This window comes from Oncorhynchus mykiss, chromosome 10 (assembly GCF_057628025.1).
Source record: "Oncorhynchus mykiss isolate SJ-2025 chromosome 10, ASM5762802v1, whole genome shotgun sequence".
NCBI lineage: Eukaryota > Metazoa > Chordata > Actinopteri > Salmoniformes > Salmonidae > Oncorhynchus > Oncorhynchus mykiss.
The window spans coordinates 30,062,195-30,083,133 of NC_143031.1; the positions used below are offsets into that span (position 1 = coordinate 30,062,195).

General features: G+C 41.1%; 1 protein-coding gene across 3 annotated transcripts; it reads right to left on the reverse strand.

The window, feature by feature from the left end:
* Positions 1 to 2,842: 2,842 nt before the first annotated feature.
* Positions 2,843 to 20,160, reverse strand: tbx16l (T-box transcription factor 16, like). Of its 3 annotated transcripts, none has more exons than XM_021618021.3 (9): positions 19,660 to 20,160; positions 19,177 to 19,342; positions 9,823 to 9,925; positions 9,435 to 9,599; positions 8,337 to 8,483; positions 6,123 to 6,193; positions 5,743 to 5,819; positions 4,950 to 5,211; positions 2,843 to 4,763 (listed from the first exon to the last, which is right to left on the reverse strand). In XM_021618021.3, exons 1-9 carry the CDS (start codon positions 19,739 to 19,741, stop codon positions 4,076 to 4,078), a joined length of 1,761 nt encoding a protein of 586 aa, XP_021473696.1. In that variant the 5' UTR covers positions 19,742 to 20,160; the 3' UTR covers positions 2,843 to 4,075. The 3 variants fall into 3 exon arrangements, with proteins under 3 accessions (XP_021473696.1, XP_021473695.1, XP_090042439.1); XM_021618020.3 differs by having other exon boundaries at positions 4,950 to 5,214; positions 19,660 to 20,115; XM_090186313.1 differs by lacking the exon at positions 2,843 to 4,763 and having other exon boundaries at positions 4,793 to 5,214; positions 19,660 to 20,115.
* Positions 20,161 to 20,939: the final 779 nt, after the last annotated feature.

Below are 20,939 nucleotides of genomic sequence, written 5' to 3' on the forward strand. Positions count from 1 at the left end.
GGTGCTGCTTGATATCTTTGACTAGGAATTCAATACTGCCAAGACCTGTTGACCATCCAATCATTTATCAGCTATCTCCACATGCCTTACCCAATGTGCTTTAAACACAAGACGACATTTCAGTTTGTTTAGACGTTTGAGTTGGACTGGAGTTCATTTTAAGTCGTTTTTATTTTATGAAAATATTTTAGAGTTTATGAGATTTCTAGACACTTGCTGAACCAATGTTGCTCCGGTCAAACGCTATGCCACGTCCATGGACGTTCTCCGCAATGAGTCTGGATGAGTCATAATACCCTTAACCTAGTGGTCAAACAAGGAAATGGTTCCAATCGTTTTTCCACAATTAATTTTTCCTGTAGGGGATTTTAGAAACACTTCAAATTTGGGCAGTGTTTCATGTAGGCTTACCTTGGCATGACATTTTGATAACCATGTAAATCTCTCTAGGACAAAAACAAAGTAGATTTTGTCCCCCGAAAAGGGAAAAAAAAAAAAATATTATTATTATATCTAGGACAAGGTGATTTTTATCAATATAGTAGCCTGTATTTACCCCCCAAAAAATGAAATGCTAATTATCTGCTAATGTGGCTATCATAAAGAACTACAAATACCATGATGATCTGAACAAAACTGCCAAATCGAGGCAAAGTTAAGAATCTCTGGATAAACTATCTAATGTTAGCTAAATTGAGTAATTAATAAATTGGCTACATTTCTTTAAATTGACAATTCTGTGAGTCGTCTTGTGCGAGTTTTAAATTGACACAATACCTGTTAGCAAAGGTCAGCTAGAGATGACGTGTAGGATTTTGCAGGGATGTGTAGTCTTGCATTGTCTACTTTGATACTAATTAGCATTTTCAAATCTGAGCGTAAATATATTGCTAAAAGTCACCTTGTCCAAGAGAGATTTACATGGTTATCAAAACGTCACGCCAGGGTAAGCCTTCACGAAACACAGCCCTTATTTCAAGTGTTTCTAAAATTCCCTATGGGAAAAATGAATGTTGGAAAAACGATTGAAACCATTTCCCTGTTTGACCACTTTGTTTTATGGGTTTTATGACACCACCACTGTGGGGCTCTATTATAGAAAGTACCTCCCCAATGATGTCTAGAATGCAACTCATTCAAATCTGATTGGTCCCAGAAACTGAAGGGTTGGGCCAGAACCAGAACAAATTGTAAAGTGGCGTTTTTAAAATGTGTCATTGGCTTTGATACTCTGGTTAGAGATGATCCAATCACTGATGACTTTGTTTTGTACAACCATATAAATAAGAATGAATTCCACCCTTCATTTTGACATCACCACAATTGACTTCACCAATGCACCAAAGTATGTAGCGAACATAGCGCAACGGAATAATTCAGTTTGTGTAGTCAGGCAAATGCATTTTATTTTACAGTAATGTTAACCTGCTGCCAATGCCAACGGTGGTATATTGCTGGTGTGGGGGAGAATCTAATCCCTACTGATCACCAAAAGTGTTTCTTTGGAAATACTGTATTTATTTTATTGTGCTTTTATTATATTCTCTGATGTCAGATTTACATCTTAGACCATTTGAAGTGATAAATTGTGTGATACAGTACTGGAAACCAAAATGCAACCTGTATTCTGTTTGATGAAATGTCTGGTTTGAATTGTATAAAGTTGGAAATGTTGAACAGGGCAGTAGACACAGGCCCACCCACTGGGGAGCCAGGCCCAAAAACAAAACAAAAATGATACAATATGCCCCATCCATATTTCTGCAGGCCCATCCACCAACTAATTTCTTTCTATGCCCCTTATGTTGTGGGGTAATGTTCTATCTAAACATACTGAAGTCTTTCCCTGATCAAAATGTGTTTTTGTTCAGCTGAAAAACACCCATTGGATTTTAGACTGTTATTTTTTGGGCCCTCTTTTTGTGCCAATGTTCTTTTTAAAAAATGGCATCGTGTACTATGGATAGTGTAATTTGATTTCAGCGGAGTAGAAGCAGCTTTCAGTTCAGGTAAATCGACCTTTCAAATCTAGAATGTAGTTGAAGACCAAACATTGTATTTAACTGTTATCTTTATCTATAGAGTATATACAGTGCATTCGGAAAGTATTCAGACTCCTTGACTTATTCCACATTTGACTTTTCCTTCCAGAAGGATAACCATCTCTGCAGCACTCCACCAATCAGACCTTTATGGTTACGTCCAGACGGAAGCCACTCAGTAAAAGGCACATGACATCCCACTTGGAGTTTGCCAAAAGTCAGCTAAAGGACTCTCAGACCATGAGACACAAGATTCTCCGGTCTGATGAAACCAAGATTCAACTCTTTGTCCTGAATGACAAGCGTCAAGTCTGGAGCGAACCTGGCACCATCCCTACGGTGAAGCATGTTTTTCAGTGGCAGTGACTGGGATACTAGTTAGGGTCGAGGGAAAAAAGAACAGAGCAAAGTACAAAGCGATCCTTGATGAAAATCTGCTCCAGAGCGCTCAGGACCTCAGACCTCAGGTTCACCTTCCAATAGGACAATGACCCAAAGCACACAGCCAAGATAACGCAGGAGTGGCTTCGGGACTAGTCTCTGAATGTCCTTGAGTGGCCCAGCCAGAGCTCGGACTTGAATGCGATCGAAAATCTCTGGAGATATCTGAAAATAGAAGTGCAGCGACGCTCCCCATTCAACCTGACAGAGCTTGAGAGGATCTTGAGAGAAGAATGGGAGAAACTCCCCAAATACAGGTGTGCTAAGCTTGTAGCGTCATACCCAAGAAGACCTCGAGGCTGTAATTGCTGCCAAATGTGCTTCAACAAAGTAACGAGTAAAGGGTCTGAATGCTTAAGTAAATGTGATATTTCAGTTTTTTTATTGTTGTAAATTTGCACACATGTATAACCGGGTCTGAATACTTTCCGAATGCAGTGTATTTATATATATAAAAAAGATTGCACATTATTGAAATATACAATACCTATTCAGACTTAATAAATGTGTTTATGTGAATTTGTCTATTTTGGATTTATATAGATTGTTACATTACATACTACTGGAAAACTGGTCCCAAATGGATATTTCAGCATGTGAACATGTGACCCTCATATCCTCCAGTCTTGCTGTTGCAAAGTATTATTCACTTCCCTGTAATAAATATTCTGCCACCTCATACAGTTTCCTCAGTATTCTTTCAGAGAATCAGTTACCAGCGGCCTGTTACATTATCCTCGTCCCATAACTCTTATGCTGTACGTGCTGTAGCCAACTTGTCTAGCATGACAACGACACATACAGTATGGATATGGCTAATGTTATCAGCCTTAACATCAAAACAAAAAAAAACAGAATTGTGTATGTTTGATTAACCACGGCTCTTCTGCATTCACATCTCACTCATTATTTACTGTTAATTATAATGTCCCAAGAAAGTGGGGAAACATGTTGACGGTTAAGACATGATGCAAATCTATTGCATAGTTGTTAGCTCCCCTTACAAATGATACAAATCTATTGCATAGTTGTTAGCTCCCCTTACAAATGATACAAATCTATTGCATAGTTGTTAGCTCCCCTTACAAATGATACAAATCTATTGCATAGTTGTTAGCTCCCCTTACAAATGATACAAATCTATTGCATAGTTGTTAGCTCCCCTTACAAATGATACAAATCTATTGCATAGTTGTTAGCTCCCCTTACAAATGATACAAATCTATTGCATAGTTGTTAGCTCCCCTTACAAATGATACAAATCTATTGCATAGTTGTTAGCTCCCCTTACAAATGATACAAATCTTTTGCATAGTTGTTAGCTCCCCTTACAAATGATAAAAATCTAATGTCAGGGCAAGAGTCCCCAGTTCCTTATCCTAGCAAACCACTTCCCTATTTTACAACTGAAAAATCTGGATTTTTTTTTGTTGCAACGTCTAACAAAGCAAAGAGAAATTAACTATACATGACTCAATATTGCATATTAATTTGCCTCAAGTCTACCCAGGGATGTTGCTAGATGTCCACAAGTGGTGGGGGAAAATGTTCATGTCTACCTGACCTGTTGTGTTTACTGAACAAGAGATCACTTATAGGTCGAGCATAGGTGACTTGCAGGAGGGCACTCTAGGGTCCACATAGTTGTCTCTTAGCAGCCCAGCAGAACCAATCAAGCTGTTCTGGTGGTAGCGCATCATGTTGTGGAGAGGCAGGTACTCTGGCTCATCATCAGGTAGTGGTGGATTGGGCTGTGGTGGCCGGAGCTCCTTGTTCACCCCCAGCTCCAGGCCTGGCCTCTCATACTGGGTCTGGGCATGGAGCAGCTTCCCCTGGGGGCTCCCTGAGTTGATCCCAAACCCTTCCCTGCTGTGGATCCTGTTGAGCATATCGGTGAGGGACCAAGGGCTGCCGGACACCGAGGGGGAGGGGCTCTTCTCCAGGCTACGCAGGGCACTCTCAGGTAGGTGCATCCTGCTGACCTTTGGGGGCAGGGGGAGAGGGTAGTCAAACTCAGCCTGATTAGGCTGTGGCTGCTGCTGCTGAGGCTGGTGGTCTGATGTGTGGCTGTGGCTATGGGAGAGTTCTGGTGCTGGACCACTTGGACCTCCTCGGTGGAGAGGTGGGTGAGGCCCCACTGGTTTCCTGCTCTGCGCCTGGGGCCTCCTGAAGCCAACAGACCCTAGGTGGTGAGTCTGGCCCAGTGGAGGGTGTGGGAGGAAGAGAGGAGAAGCAACGTTTGATAAACCAGTATGGCTGGCTTCGTTATGCTGCCCAGGGCTGAAATAGAACAATAGAGTACAGTTTCAGAATATTAGCCTAGTTTTTATTTTTGTATTTATCCTATTATCATACTATAGAAATACTGGACTGGTAAGAAGAAGCATTGTGATTCTCGTTCACAATTCATTGCTGATGATTTGATTTAGTACACTTTTAAGATTGAAATGGCCTTGATCATCTGACCTGCCATAGTGCCTGGTAGTAAGTGTGTTGTATGTGTGGGTGTTGTGGGTCATTGTGTCCTGGACCCCCCATCCCTCCTGGCCACAGGGCAGGGCTGCAGACGCAGCCCCCCAGTTCATGAAGGCAGAGATTAAGGGGTTATGTGCAGCAGAGAGAGACGTGATGTCATCAGTCCTGGATCCTGCTGCACCATAAGAATTTGCTGAGCTAGAGCTTGAGACGATGACATCAGCCTCATCATCTGACTCCACTGGTCTGGATCCTACTGAAACAATGAGGACAGGACAGAAAAGAACAGGGCCCGTATTCATAAAGTGTCTCAGAAAAGGAGTGCTGATCTAGGATCCATGTAATCGTATTCATTCATCATTATTCAATGGCAAACTGATCCTAGATCAGAACTCCAACTCTGAGACACTATGAATACAGGCTCAGATGCTAGAACAGTAAGAAGAGAAGATGCATGGAGATTCCTTCACCTTCTACTTTGACAAACTCTTTAAAATGTCCTAAAAATTAACTTTAGAGGAAGGGTATAGAATGACTACGTAGATAGCCTACTACAGTCTTTGGATGGTCTCAAAATGAAATAATGACACCTGCTGGCTATTTTCTTGAGCAGTTTCCTTTTCCCATGTTAGGAAAGATCAATAGACAGCTGGCTTGACTTTCATAGCTAGATTTTTCATAGTAGGAAATAGAAATACGTTCTTTAGAAATTAGGTGTAATGTTTACAATTTTCTTTACAGATGTTTGAATAAACTCTGTTATTAACTCTGTATGTGACTATACCATTTGAAGATTTCAATTCCATCTGGAGTTGTCTTTCATTTAGTTTTTCGGAGCTCTGACATTCCTTTTCTCTGAACCTACAGAGAGAAACTATTGTCATTATTCACAGTTTCTTATGAACATGATAGTGATGTATACCAGTAAAATGGAAAAGAACACGTCACTTAATTGATCAGTGAGTCGACTAAGTACTATTCCAATTCTGCACAATCGTCATGTCTTCCACTGAGCAAACAATTCAACGGTTTACCAAGAGGAACATATTGGGGACGATATAATTGACAAACACATTTGATAGTTATTCATACTGGGAGGAGTATTGTATCACTTTCAAGTGAGTTGCTGTTCATGTTTCAAGCTACTAGAAGGCAGTCTCTCACCTTTTTCTGTTCAGCCCATTGTCACGAAATCCTTTTGCAAAGGGGTTGTTGTCTATCTTGAGCTTTGTTATCTGTTGGGTAAATTTGCACGTCTCATTTATTATAAACTCAGCAAAAAAAATTGACGTCCTCTCACTGTCAACTGCGTTTACTTTCAGCAAACTTAACGTGTAAATATTTGTATGAACATAACAAGATTCAACAACTGAGACATAAACTGAACAAGTTCCACAGACATGTGACTAACAGAAATTGAATTATGTGTCTCTGAAAGAAGGGAGGGTCAAAATCAAAAGTAACAGTCAGTATCTAGTGTGGACACCAGCTGCATTAAGTACTGCAGTGCATCTCCTCCTCATGGACTGCACCAGATTTACCAGTTCTTGCTGTGAGATGTTACCCCACCAAGGCATCTGCAAGTTCCCGGACATTTCTGGGGGAATGGCCCTAGCCCTCACCCTCCGATCCAGAATGAGCTATATGGCTGGTGGCATTGTCATGCTGGAGGGTCATGTAAGGATGAGCCTGCAGGAAGGGTACCACATGAGGGAGGAGGATGTCTTCCCTGTAACGCAAAGCGTTGAGATTGACTGCAATGACAACAAACTCAGTCCGATGATGCTGTGACACACCACCCCAGACCATGACGGACCCTCCACCTCCAAATCGATCCCGCTCAAGAGTACAGGCCTCGGTGTAACGCTCAGTCCTTCAACAATAAACACGAATCTGATCATCACCCCTGGTGAGACAAAACCGCGACTCGTCAGAGAAGAGCACTTTTTCCCAGTCCTGTCTGGTCCAGCGACGGTGGGTTTGTGCCCATAGGCGACGTTGTTGCTGGTGATGTCTGGTGAGGACATGCCTTACAACAGGCCTAAAAGCCCTCAGTCCAGCCTCTCTCAGCCTATTGCAGACAGTCTGAGCACTGATGGAGGGATTGTGCGTTCCTGGTGTAACTCGGGCAGTTGTTGTTGCCATCCTGTACCTGCCCCTCATGTGTGATGTTCGTATGTACCGATCCTGTGCAGGTGTTGTTACACGTGGTCTGCCACTGCGAGGACGATCAGCTGTCCCCCTGTAGCGCTGTCTGGGCATCTTCCTTTTGCTGTTTCTCAGAGTCAGTAGAAAGGCCTCTTTAGTGTCCTAAGTTTTCAGAACTGTGACCTTAATTGCCTACCGTCTGTAAGCTGTTAGTGTCTTAACGACCGTTCCACAGGTGCATGTTCATTAATTGTTTATGGTTCTTTGAACAAGCATGGGAAACAGTGTTTAAACCCTTTACAATGAAGATCTGTGAAGTTATTTGGATTTTTACTAATTATCTTTGAAAGACAGGATCCTTTTTTTGCCGAGTTTAGTACTGTACACCACAGGAGGTTGGTAGCTACTTAATTGGGAAGAATGGGCTCGTTCTAATGCCTGGAGCGGAATCAGTGGAATGATATCAAATGCAGCAAACAAATAAAATGGCACATGCACCGAATACAACCGTACCGTGAAATGCTTACTTACAAGGTCTTAACCAACAATGCAGTTCAAGGAATAGAGTTAAGAAAATATTTACAAATGACAACGATACATTTTTAACGTTACAACGTTACATTTTGACAACGTTACATGTTTTAAATAAAGTAAAAAATGTTATCAAAAGTAACACAATAAAATAACAATAACGAGGCTATATACTACCATTACCATGTCAATGTGTGGAGGTGCAGGTTAGTCGAGGTAATTTGTACATGTAGGTAGGGGTAAAGATAATAAACAGCGAGTGGGCGGAGGGGGTGTCAATGTAAATAGTCCGGGTGGCCATTTGATTAATTGTTCAGCAGTCTTATGTTTTATGGGTAAAAGCTGTTAAGGAGCCTTTTGGGCCTAGACTTGGCTCTCCAGTTCCGTTTGCCGTGCGATAGCAGAGAGAACATTCTATGACTTGGGTGACTGGAGTCTTTGAAAATGTTTTGGGCTTTCCAGGTGTTTGATGCCATTCCATGTGCTCCATTCCGGCTATTATTATTAGCCGTTCTCCCCTCAGCAGACTCCTGTGCTGTACACATCTCTTATTATGCACTCTTGAAGCAGCATTTGACGTTCCAGACTTTACATGCATTGTCCATATTCAAACTCCAGAGAGCACTCTAATCAACACAATTGGATTAGAGTTGTTCCAATATCTCCTTCTTGGAGAATTCCAAGGTGTCCTGGTCTTACCTCTGAGTTCTGGTAGGCAGTGACAGCTATGAAGGCTGCCTCGGGGAAGGTAAAGCGCAGGTAGCCCCCTGACAGAGGGTTGTAGGGGTCTGGAGATTGGACGATGTGCAGACGGGGCTGGTACTTATGCATGGAGTGAAGAACCACCTGCAGAACATATGATGATAACTGTTACTACTATGCCTGTCAACACATACTCTCCATCTCATCTTACATCAGGGTTCTCCAACTGGCGGTCCGTGGGCCAAATTGTTTAATTTGGCCCCCAAAATCTCTGCAACAAAATGAATATACAATGCCAGTCAAAGGTTTGGACACACCTACTAATTCAAGGACTTTTCTTTATTTGTACTATTTTCTACATTGTAGAACAATAGTGAAGATATCAATACTATGAAATAACACATGGAATCATGTAGTAACCAAAAAGGTCTTAAACATATCAAAATATATTTTATATTTGAGATTCTTCAAAGTAGCCACCCTTTGCCTTGATGACAGCTTTGCACAGACAGCTTTTTGCATCCAAATGTAAGCAAGGTGTAAAGATCTGGGTGTAGCTGGTGCAGAGGAGTCAGGCGCAGGACAGCAGAGATGAGTAACACAAGGAACTTTACTAAAAATGTCCAAATACATGAAGTAAGCCCACAAACATCGGACCAAACTTACAATAAAACAATCACACACAAAAACCATGGGGATAACAGAGGGTTAACAAGCAAGTATAGTGTAGAGAATCATTGTACCATCTAAACTGCTGTGAAATATATTGTACATAACCAAAAATATTGTACTTTCAGCTGTATGAAGCTGGTGTACAAAACTGAAAGTAAAAGACACAAAAATGTCACTTAACCACAGGAAGCATAGAAACACAGCACATAGAACAGATCTAACGCTTCTTAGACTTGTTTTTAACATGAATGACAGATCTATAACTCACATTTCTATGAGAATTTGGTTGGGTTGCCCAAAAAGGTGCATGTTCCAGGTTTAAGCAACATTCAGTGACTATCAGCTGTTTTGCAACAGTGTCATGGTGACATGACACTTTTAATGTCATAAAATGTGCCATGGTCCTTCCATGCCAAGCCTTACCAGGCCACTGGAGTTGAGGGTGTTGTTGGTGAGTTTGAGCTTGTGGAACGAGACGGGGTATTGCATCCACCTCTCCCCCAGGGAGGGAGAGTCTGGGTGGATGAAGAAGCGGTTGGGAAGATGTGACTCGGTCATACCACTCACTTCCCAGCGATCCCTGCTCCACTGCACAGGACAAAGGTACAGTTTAGTGTCTAAACACATTGATAACCAGCATCTTCTGCAGTTTTGAATCTAACATATTTTTCTAAAGCTTATCAATCTAAACACAAACACTAATCTACAACTTTAGTGTGTGTGTGTTTGTGTGTGTGTGTTGTGGTAGCAATAGATAACGCAAAATTTAAATAAACAGTAGCATAATGCCGGGAGGGGTAGGGTGAGGTACCTTGTATTTGTCGTCATCAAACGAGACCATGTCCATCATCAACACATACTTTGCCTGAGGATTCAACCCTGTCACAGTGACTCTGCAGCTTGGAAACATACGCCTATAAAATACAATCAGGTGGGAAGTTTGAACAATATTGAACCAACCGGTTAGGAGAGTCCAGGGCACAAAGTAACACAGGGCACAAAGTAACAACGAAACTCAAACTAGAAACCAAGTAGCAAGCTGAATGATGTTATTCAATGTGCTAATGCTTGGTTAGTGTATCTACATGCCTTGTAACTTTTGCTAGAATCCATACATTTTTCAAGCAGAATGGTCAATATTCTTGCCGCCTCTCTTTTTTTAATATATCATTTTTATCAGTGAGAAGAGGTCTGTTGATTGGTATAGCTGATGACAATAATTACTGGTGTATTTTCTCACAAAACTCAGATTAAACTCAGATTTGTAGTGGGGGCAAATATGAACATTTACCACAATTAACCCTTTTATCTAAAATGCAATGGTATTTTATATGGTATTTAGAAATATTCACATGGGGAAAAAATGGGGGGAAAAAGGCAGTTCTTTATATCAAGTTTGCAATTACAACTAAGAAAATACCTTAGAAAAATGTAAGGAAAAAAATCATAGTTTTGAATGTGAAAAGTATCCTATCTATAATATACAGTGCCTTGCGAAAGTATTCGGCCCCCTTGAACTTTGCGACCTTTTGCCACATTTCAGGCTTCAAACATAAAGATATAAAACTGTATTTTTGTGAAGAATCAACAACAAGTGGGATACAATCATGAAGTGGAACGACATTTATTGGATATTTCAAACTTTTTTAACAAATCAAAAACTGAAAAATTGGGCGTGCAAAATTTTTCAGCCCCCTTAAGTTAATACTTTGTAGCGCCACCTTTTGCTGCGATTACAGCTGTAAGTCGCTTGGGGTATGTCTCTATCAGTTTTGCACATCGAGAGACTGACATTTTTTCCCATTCCTCCTTGCAAAACAGCTCGAGCTCAGTGAGGTTGGATGGAGAGCATTTGTGAACAGCAGTTTTCAGTTCTTTCCACAGATTCTCGATTGGATTCAGGTCTGGACTTTGACTTGGCCATTCTAACACCTGGATATGTTTATTTTTGAACCATTCCATTGTAGATTTTGCTTTATGTTTTGGATCATTGTCTTGTTGGAAGACAAATCTCCGTCCCAGTCTCAGGTCTTTTGCAGACTCCATCAGGTTTTCTTCCAGAATGGTCCTGTATTTGGCTCCATCCATCTTCCCATCAATTTTAACCATCTTCCCTGTCCCTGCTGAAGAAAAGCAGGCCCAAACCATGATGCTGCCACCACCATGTTTGACAGTGGGGATGGTGTGTTCAGCTGTGTTGCTTTTACGCCAAACATAACGTTTTGCATTGTTGCCAAAAAGTTCAATTTTGGTTTCATATAGACCAGAGCACCTTCTTCCACGTTTGGTGTGTCTCCCAGGTGGCTTGTGGCAAACTTTAAACAACACTTTTTATGGATATCTTTAAGAAATGGCTTTCTTCTTGCCACTCTTCCATAAAGGCCAGATTTGTGCAAGATACGACTGATTGTTGTCCTATGGACAGAGTCTCCCACCTCAGCTGTAGATCTCTGCAGTTCATCCAGAGTGATCATGGGCCTCTTGGCTGCATCTCTGATCAGTCTTCTCCTTGTATGAGCTGAAAGTTTAGAGGGACGGCCAGGTCTTGGTAGATTTGCAGTGGTCTTATACTCCTTCCATTTCAATATTATCGCTTGCACAGTGCTCCTTGGGATGTTTAAAGCTTGGGAAATCTTTTTGTATCCAAATCCGGCTTTAAACTTCTTCACAACAGTATCTCGGACCTGCCTGGTGTGTTCCTTGTTCTTCATGATGCTCTCTGCGCTTTTAACGGACCTCTGAGACTATCACAGTGCAGGTGCATTTATACGGAGACTTGATTACACACAGGTGGATTGTATTTATCATCATTAGTCATTTAGGTCAACATTGGATCATTCAGAGATCCTCACTGAACATCTGGAGAGAGTTTGCTGCACTGAAAGTAAAGGGGCTGAATAATTTTGCACGCCCAATTTTTCAGTTTTTGATTTGTTAAAAAAGTTTGAAATATCCAATAAATGTCATTCCACTTCATGATTGTGTCCCACTTGTTGTTGATTCTTCACAAAAAAATACAGTTTTATATCTTTATGTTTGAGGCCTGAAATGTGGCAAAAGGTTGCAAGGTTCAAGGGGGCCGAATACTTTCGCAAAGCACTGTATACATTTTGGTTACTCTGTTTTTGGTCAATATGACATGCCTAAAATATCAAATATACATATATTTTAGTCAATGTAGTGAAATTTCATCCAAATATCAGCTTCAAGTCAGAAAATGTTTCAATTACCCCTCATTTTTATCATTGAAAACGGTGTTACATTTAACCCTGCAGCCTGTTACAATGAACCCCGCCAAAGGGTGTCATGCACCCCAAAAATCTGAGGGAGCACAAGGTACGTGAGGATGCCTGGGGGTGGTAGTGGGGCTATGCCCCCGTCTGTAAATTGGAGAATTTAGCATTATTCAAACACCTAAAACAGATTTTTCCTGCAATCTAGAGACATCATTATGCTTCATTCTGTGTCAAAGAAATATGTATATTTTTCTGCATATGTAAGCATACCTCTTGAGCTGTCTGTATCCTCCTGACTGGTGTGTTTTTTTAAAGAAACTAAATATGCTTCTCTGCATCTCTGCTAAAATATGGATAAACGATTGAAAGGAATGTCTTATTCAGTATACTTAGTTATTGCTTGCTTTTCTAAAGTCTACCAACCTTGCCAGCAGGTATGCCAGCTAAGATAGTTAGACAAGCTAGCTGCTCTAACTTGATTGATAGCCTGTCAATTTCTCGCATGGAATAGCCTTAATTTCTCAGAACAAGTATAGACTGATGAGTTTCACAAAGAAAGTATTTGTTTCTGGCCATTTTGAGCCTGTAATCAAACCCACAAATGCTGATGCTCCAAATACTCAACTAGTCTAAAGAAGGACAGTTTTATTGCTTCTTAAATCAACACAAGTTTTCAGCTGTGCTAACATGTTTGCAAAATGGTTTTCTAATGATCATTTAGCATTTGGATTAGTTTACACAACGTGCCATTGGAACACGAGGGTGATGGTTGCTTATAATGCGCCTCTGTAAGCATACAGTATGTAGACATTCCATTAAAAATCAGTCGTTTCCAGCTATAATAGTCATTTACAACATTAACATTGTCTACACTGTATTTCTGATCAATTTGATGTTATTTTGCTCTGCTGCCAATGACTGGAACGAACTACAAAAATCTCTGAAACTGGAAACACTTATCTCCCTCACTAGCTTTAAGCACCAACTGTCAGAGCAGCTCACAGATTACTGCACCTGTACATAGCCCACCTATAATTTAGCCCAAACAACTACCTCTTTCCCTACTGTATTTTATTTATTTATTTATTTATTTTGCTCCTTTGCACCCCCATTATTTTTATTTCTACTTTGCACATTCTCCCATTGCAAATCTACCATTCCAGTGTTTTACTTGCTATATTGTATCTACTTTGCCACCATGGCCTTTTTGCCTTTACCTCCCTTATCTCACCTCATTTGCTCACATTGTATATAGACTTGTTTATACTGTATTATTGACTGTATGTTTGTTTTACTCCATGTGTAACTCTGTGTCGTTGTATGTGTCGAACTGCTTTGCTTTATCTTGGCCAGGTCGCAATTGTAAATGAGAACTTGTTCTCAACTTGCCTACCTGGTTAAATAAAGGTGAAATAAAAATAAAATAAATACATAAATTTTAATGGACAAAAAATTTGCTTTTATTTCAAAAACAAGGGCATTTCTAAGTGATCCCAAACTTTTGAACTGTAGTGTATAATAACATAAAATTGATCAGAAATACAGTGTAGACAATGTTTTGTTTTTTATCCACAGAAAAATGTTGGCATCCGGTTGCTAGGCAACCATTTTTTGTTTGTCCAGATGAAAAACCAGTCTAACAAATGCACTGAGGTACTAACGTTCAAAAAGTTGCTACCTCTAAATTCTCAAAGTATATTCCAACCACAAAAAAAGTTTTAATCCTCAAAATACAACAACTTATCTAGCTAACAGCTAAATGTAGTTTTATATTTTTTTAAAATAAATTCTAATTATATTTTTGACACTCCACATGTTGTCATGGAAAATATTAATGTTATTTCCAAAAACCAATAGTATCTCCGCCATAAATTAGTGGGGTATATTGTCAGGTTCAGGTGCTAGTCGGACATATGACACTCGGACATTACTGACAAACTGGTTGAACGTGGCCAGTGTATAACTAAAACCAATTAGCAAGTTGGAAATTTCAGAGTTTCCAAGTTCTGACAAGCGCTGCTGCATTAGTTGGTCACAGATACCTTCAAAAAATGGTGGGGGAGTGGATCAGAAAACCAGTTAGTATCTGTTGTGACCACCATGTGCAACACATCTCATTCGCATAGAGTTGATCAGGCTGTTGATTGTGGCCTGTGAAATGTTATCCAACTCCTCTTCAATGGCTTTGTCAAGTTGCTGCATATTGGCGGGAACTGGAACACCCTGTCTGTTGAGTATGCAAGCCATGGAAGAACTGGGACATTTACATCTTCCAAGAATTGTGTACAGATCCTTGCATCATGGGGCTGAGCATTTTCATGCTGAAATATTAGGTGATGGCGGAGGATGAATGGCACGAATGGGACTAAGGATCTTATCGCGGTATCTCTGTGCATTCAAATTGCCATCGATAAAATGCAATTGCGTTCATTGTCCGCAGTTTATACCTGCCCATAGCATAATCCCACCGCCACCATGGGCACTCTGTTCACAACGTTGACATCAGCTGCTCACCCACACATCGCCATACACGCTGTCTGCCATCTGCCCGGTACAGTTGAAACCGGTATTCATCTGTGACGAGCACACTTCTCCAGCATGCCAGTGGCCATCAAAGGTGAGCATTTGCCCACTGAACTTGGTTACGACGCCGAACTGCAGTCAGGTCAAGACTCTGGTGAGGACGACGAGGACGTAGATGAGCTTTCGTGAGATTGTTTCTGACAGTTTGTGCAGAAATTCTTCTGTTGTGCAAACTCAGTTTCATCAGCTGTCCGGGTGGCTGGGCTCAAACGATTCCGCAGGTGAAGTAGCCAGATGTGGACATCCTGGGCTGCTGTGGTTACATGTGGTCTGCGGTTGTGAGGCTGGTTGGTCGTACTGCCAAATTCTGGAAGCGGCTTATGGTAGAAAAATTAACATTCAGTTCTCTGGCAACAGATCTGGTGGACATTCCTGCAGTCAGCATGCCAATAGCACGCTCCCTCAAAACTTGAGACATCTGTGGCATCGTGTTGTGACACAAAACTACACATTTTAGAGTGGCCTTTTATTGTCCCCATCACAAGGTGTACCTGAGTAATAATCATACTGTTTAATCAGCTTCTTGATATGCAACCCCTGTCAGGTGATGGATTATCTTGGAAAAGGAGAAATGCTCACTAAACAAATTTGTGCAAAACATTTCAGCGAAATTGTAACAGCTGTCATAGGTGGAAGAAGGTGAGGACCAAGGTGCAGTGTGGTACGTGTTCATACTTTTAATAATGGAACTAAACACAGAGCACAACCAAAACAGTTCTGTCTGGTGCAGACACAAAAACAGAACACCCACAACCAAAATGGGAAAAACAGGCTACCTAAGTATGATTCTCAATCAGAGATAACGAACGACACCTGCCTCTGATTGAGAACCATACTAGGCCAAACACATAGAAATATAACATAGAAAAAATAACATAGACTACCCACCCCAACTCACGCCCTGACCAACCTAACACAAAGACATAAAAAATAAACTGACACAAATAAGCTTTTTGTGTGTATGGAACATTTCTGGGATCTTATATTTCAGCTCATGAAACATGGGACCAACACTTTACATATTGTGTTTAGATTTTTGTTAAGTGTAGTAACCGCAGTCGGCAGATAGACATTGGAAAGGCCAGTCTGTAATGGGTCCGCATTCAAACGACCACCCCTCATCACTGTCAAACGCTCCCTAAAACACTAGAGCGAACAGGCCTTTCTAATCAACCTGGCCCGGTATGATTCTCAACCTGGCCCGGTATCCTGGAAGGAAATTGACCTCATTCCATCAGTAGAGGATGCCTGGTTATTCTTTATAGTGCTTTCTTCCCCATCTTAAATAAGCATGTCCCATTTAAAAAAATTTAGAACTAAGAACAGATATTGGTTAGGAACCAATATACACAGGCAGTTAGGAAATCTAAGGCTAGCTTTTTCAAACTGAAATTTGCATCCTGTTGCACACACTTCAAAAAGTTCTGGGACACTGTAAAGTCCATGGAGAATAAGAGCACCTCTTCCCAGCTGCCCACTGTACTGAGGCTAGGAAACACTGTCACCACCAATAAATCTACGATAATCAAGAATTTCAATAAACATTTTTCTACAGCTGGCCATACCTTCCACCTGGCTACCCCTACCCCGGTCAACAGCTCTGCTGTCATGCCCTGACCTTAGAGAGCCGCTATATTTCTCTATTTGGTTAGGTGTGATGTGGGGTGGGCACTCTATGTTTTGTTTTCTATGTTTCTTTATTTCTATGTTTTGGCCGGGTATGGTTCTCAATCAGGGACAGCTGTCTATTGTTGTCTCTGATTGGGAATCATACTTAGGTAGCCCTTTTTCCCCTCCTTTCAGTGTGGGTAGTTATCTTTGTTAGCGGCACTATAGCACTGTTAGCTATAGCTGCACGGTTTATTTGTTTGTTGTTTTGTTGGCGACATTTTAAATAAAAAGGAAAATGAACCACGCTGCACTTTGGTCCACTTATTCCTTCCAGGAAGACGGCCGTGACATCTGCACCCCCCACAGCAACTTGTCCAGGCCTCCCCCATTTCTCCTTCACCCAAATCCAGATAGCTGATGTTCTTAAAGAGCTGCAAAATCTGGATCCCTACAAATCAGCTGGGCTAGACAATCTGGACCCTTTCTAAAATGTTCCGCCGCAATTGTTGCAACCCTTATGACTAGCCTGTTCAACCTTTCTTTCGTATCATCTGAGATCCCTAAAGATTGGAAAGCTGCCACGGTCATCACCCTCTTCATATGGGGAGACACTCTAGACCCAAACTGTTACAGACCTATATCTATCCTACCCTGCCTTTCTAAAATCTTCGAAAGCCAAGTTAACAAACAGATCACAGATCACACCATTTCAAATCCCACCACACCTTCTCCGCTATGCCATCTGGTTTCTGAGCGGGTCATGGGTGCACCTCAGACACACTCAAGGTCCTAAACGATTTCATAACCGCCATCGATAAAAGACAATACTGTGCAGCCGTCTTCATCGACCTGGCCAAGGCTTTCGACTCTGTCAATCACCGCATTCTTCTCGGCAGACTCAACAACCTGGTTTCTCAAATGACTGCCTCGCCTGGTGCACCAACTACTTCTCAGATAGAGTTCAGTATGTCAAGGGCCTGTTGTCCAGACCTCTGGCAGTCTGGCAGTCTCTATGGGGGTGCCACAGGGTTCTATACTCGGGCCGACTCTTTTCTCTGTATACATCAATGATGTCGCTCTTGCTGCTGGTGATTCTCTGATCCACCTCTACGCAAACGACACCATTCTGTATACTTCTGGCCCTTCTTTGGACACTGTGGTAACAAACCTCCAGACGAGCTTCAATGCCATACAACACTCCTTCCGTGGCCTCCAACTCTTCAACCGATCGCTGCCCGCACCCGCCCGCCCGTCTACTCTGGACGGTTCTGACTTAGAATATGTGGACAACTACAAATACCTAGGTGTCTGGTTAGACTGTAAACTCTCCTTCCATACTCACATTAAGCATCTCCAATCCAAAATTAAATCTAGAATCGGCTTCCTATTCTGCAACAAAGCATCCTTTACTAATGCTGCCAAACATACCCTCATAAAACGGACTATCCTACCGATCCTTGATTTCGCCGATGTCATTTACAAAATAGCCTCCACTGGCTCCAGATCATCTATAAGTCTTTGCTAGGTAAAGCCCCGCCTTATCTCAGCTCACTGGTCACCATAGTAGCACCCACCCGTAGCACGCGCTCCAGCAGGTATATTTCACTGGCCATCCCCAAAGCCAACTCCTTATTTGGACGCCTTTCCTTCCAGTTCTCTGCTGCCAATGACTGGAACGAATTGCAAAAATCACTGAAGCTGGAGTCTTATATCTCCCTCATTAACTTTAAGCATCATCAGCTGTCAGAGCAGCTTATCGATCATTGCACCTGTACACAGCACATCTGTAAATAGCCCACTATAGGGCTATTGTAATTATTTCGCCTCTATGGCCTATTTATTGCCTTACCTCCCTAATCTTACTACATTAAGAATACCTCTTCCCCGTATTGTTATTGTTTTGCTCCTTTGCACCCCAGTATCTCTATCTGCACATTCATCTTATTGCACTATCACTCCAGTATTTAATTGCTAAATTGTAATTATTTCACCGCTATGGCCTATTTATTACCTTACCTCCCTAATCTTACTACATTTGCACACACTATATAGATTTTTTCTCTTGTGTTATTGACTGTACGTTTGTTTATTCCATGTGTAACTCTGTGTTGTTTGTGTCGCGCTGCTTTGTTTTATCTTGGCAATGTCGCAGTTGTAAATGAGAACTTGTTCTCAACTGGCCTACCTGATTAAATAAATGTGAAATAAAAAAAATAAAAAAATAAAAGTATCTTTGGCAGTGACAAGGAGTGGAACTTCAGCTGAAGAAACTGGTACTCAGACTACAGGGTTAAGTGTACATTTTGACTTCTGACACTTTCTGTTGACTTGTAAAGGACTGGCATGTCCTAGAAAGGTAGTTACAGTGGGTAATGGTAGCTGAGATATGTATGTTGTTTGTATACACTATTATTAATAACTTAAATAATATTTTCATAAATAAGCAAAAGACTGAAAGTGTTACTTTTTGCTCCATACGACTGTCGGTTATTCAATTTCATAAAAAATAGTGGTTCTTCGCATTGTCAACCTTGAGAAAAAATGTCAACTTTATAAACAGAATGACTCTGAGACTAGGCCTATGTCCCAAAACAGTCACCAAATGGAAATTACATTATTTTAGGCTATCATATTTAATTAATTTCTAATGTTTCTATCACTCATGTTTCATATTCTTGACAAGCGGTTATTATGAAGGCCTATGGCTACCGCTATTTACCATCCACACATCCTACCTTCCTGTTTTGGTGATGAGCATCTCAGTTCCTATATCGCCAAATTGTTCCCATAGCTCGCGACCCTGGAGCGACACCCGGACTTGAAGAGCTGAAAGCTCGGGTTCACACCCGACTTTACCGCTGCTGTTCCAAGACTGGCCCCGCCGAACCGCATCTTTACAATCTAGTAGAAGGTATTTATTTGCGTCATTCATAGCCTATATTAGAGTTATGTTTTTATTCCACAAACCTATGACAATAGACTACATAAATAGCTAACCACTGGGCAGTGGTTGAATGAATCAACGTTGTTTCCACATCAATTCAATGACATTATGTTAGATGTTGAATTGACGTGTGTGCCCAGTGGGATAGGCTACCCCTCGCAATAGGAAAGAGCAAAAACTGTATTGTTAGGCTCAATTAGGATTTTTAAACACTGTAATGCAACGTTTCCAATAACATTTGGTCATGTTGTCTATCCATTAAACACAAACCTACCTGGTGGACAATAGCCATAGTTCCTGGGCTGAGAGTTAAGTGGGTAGTCACCACACAGCAGCCTCTCCTCATGCAGATACATGGCCTTGGAGCTCCAGTCAGTGCTCTTGTTGTTAATTCCTCTCTGATTTACTCCAAACTCGAACTCTGTGATATGCACTTGAGATGTGATTAGGACAGCTATCCCCTATACCATTCCCTCCCATATGGAAGAAGACAGAGGTGTGTATGTGTGTGTGTGTGTTAAGTGTTGGAACATCAATCAGAACCCGACTTTGATCTTTACACAGTTTAGAGTAGCCTACATGTTGTTGTGTGAAAAGAAGGGAGCAGGGAGGGGGAGGTTGGTGTTCAGCATAGGCAGTGAGGCATTGGGGTTTCCCAACTTCAAAACCCTCAACTCCCAGGCCAGGTGCTAATCACCTGGGCAGTTTGGCAGTTTGGCCGGCCATTACTACAGGAAGCTGGTCCTGGCTCCTTTATTATACTGGCTGACCAGACAGACACAGGACAGAAGGCAGGGGAGTGTCAATGCAGAGGTGTGTGTCGAGTGACACCTTGCTCCCTAAGTAACAACCTCCAGTCCACTGGAATTCTGCTCTACGGGGATGGCCTGGCTCTTTGAGATGTGGCTTGGTTATGATAAATATCATCATTATACCAAAAATATCTAAACACTTCTGAGCTTCTCTAATGTAGTAAATCATGTCACAAAAATATATATTTGTCTTTGGTCTTCAAGGCAGGAGGGTGAAATTATTAATGTGGTTGTATGATTAAATAATATTTTAAATTATCATTAGGAATGGATAAATCATTCTACATATGAAATACGTATTTGAGAGAACTTACAAATCTCTTATCCCAGGGCCTACACAGAACTTGTATGGACTGGAGACTCATGTTCTGCTCTTCTGCTCATATGTTATGTAGAGGTAAATCAGAACATTACAGAACATTTATATGAATGTCTATAAAGCAAATTTAGTCTGATTTAGATGTGAAATGTGAAATTGCATTTTTACAAAGTAAAGCAAATGTATATTATTATTATTTTTAATTCCAAACTTAAATAAATGATGTTTTTGTCCTCCTGCTCTTCAATGTCTGGCTGGCTGCAGAAATACATTTTGATTTGAATGCGCTGTAAAGAAAAATATGTTTTTATTTATTTTTATTTCACCTTTATTTAACCAGGTAGGCAAGTTGAGAACAAGTTCACATTTACAATTGCGACTTGGTCAAGATAAAGCAAAGCAGTTCGACACATACAACAACAC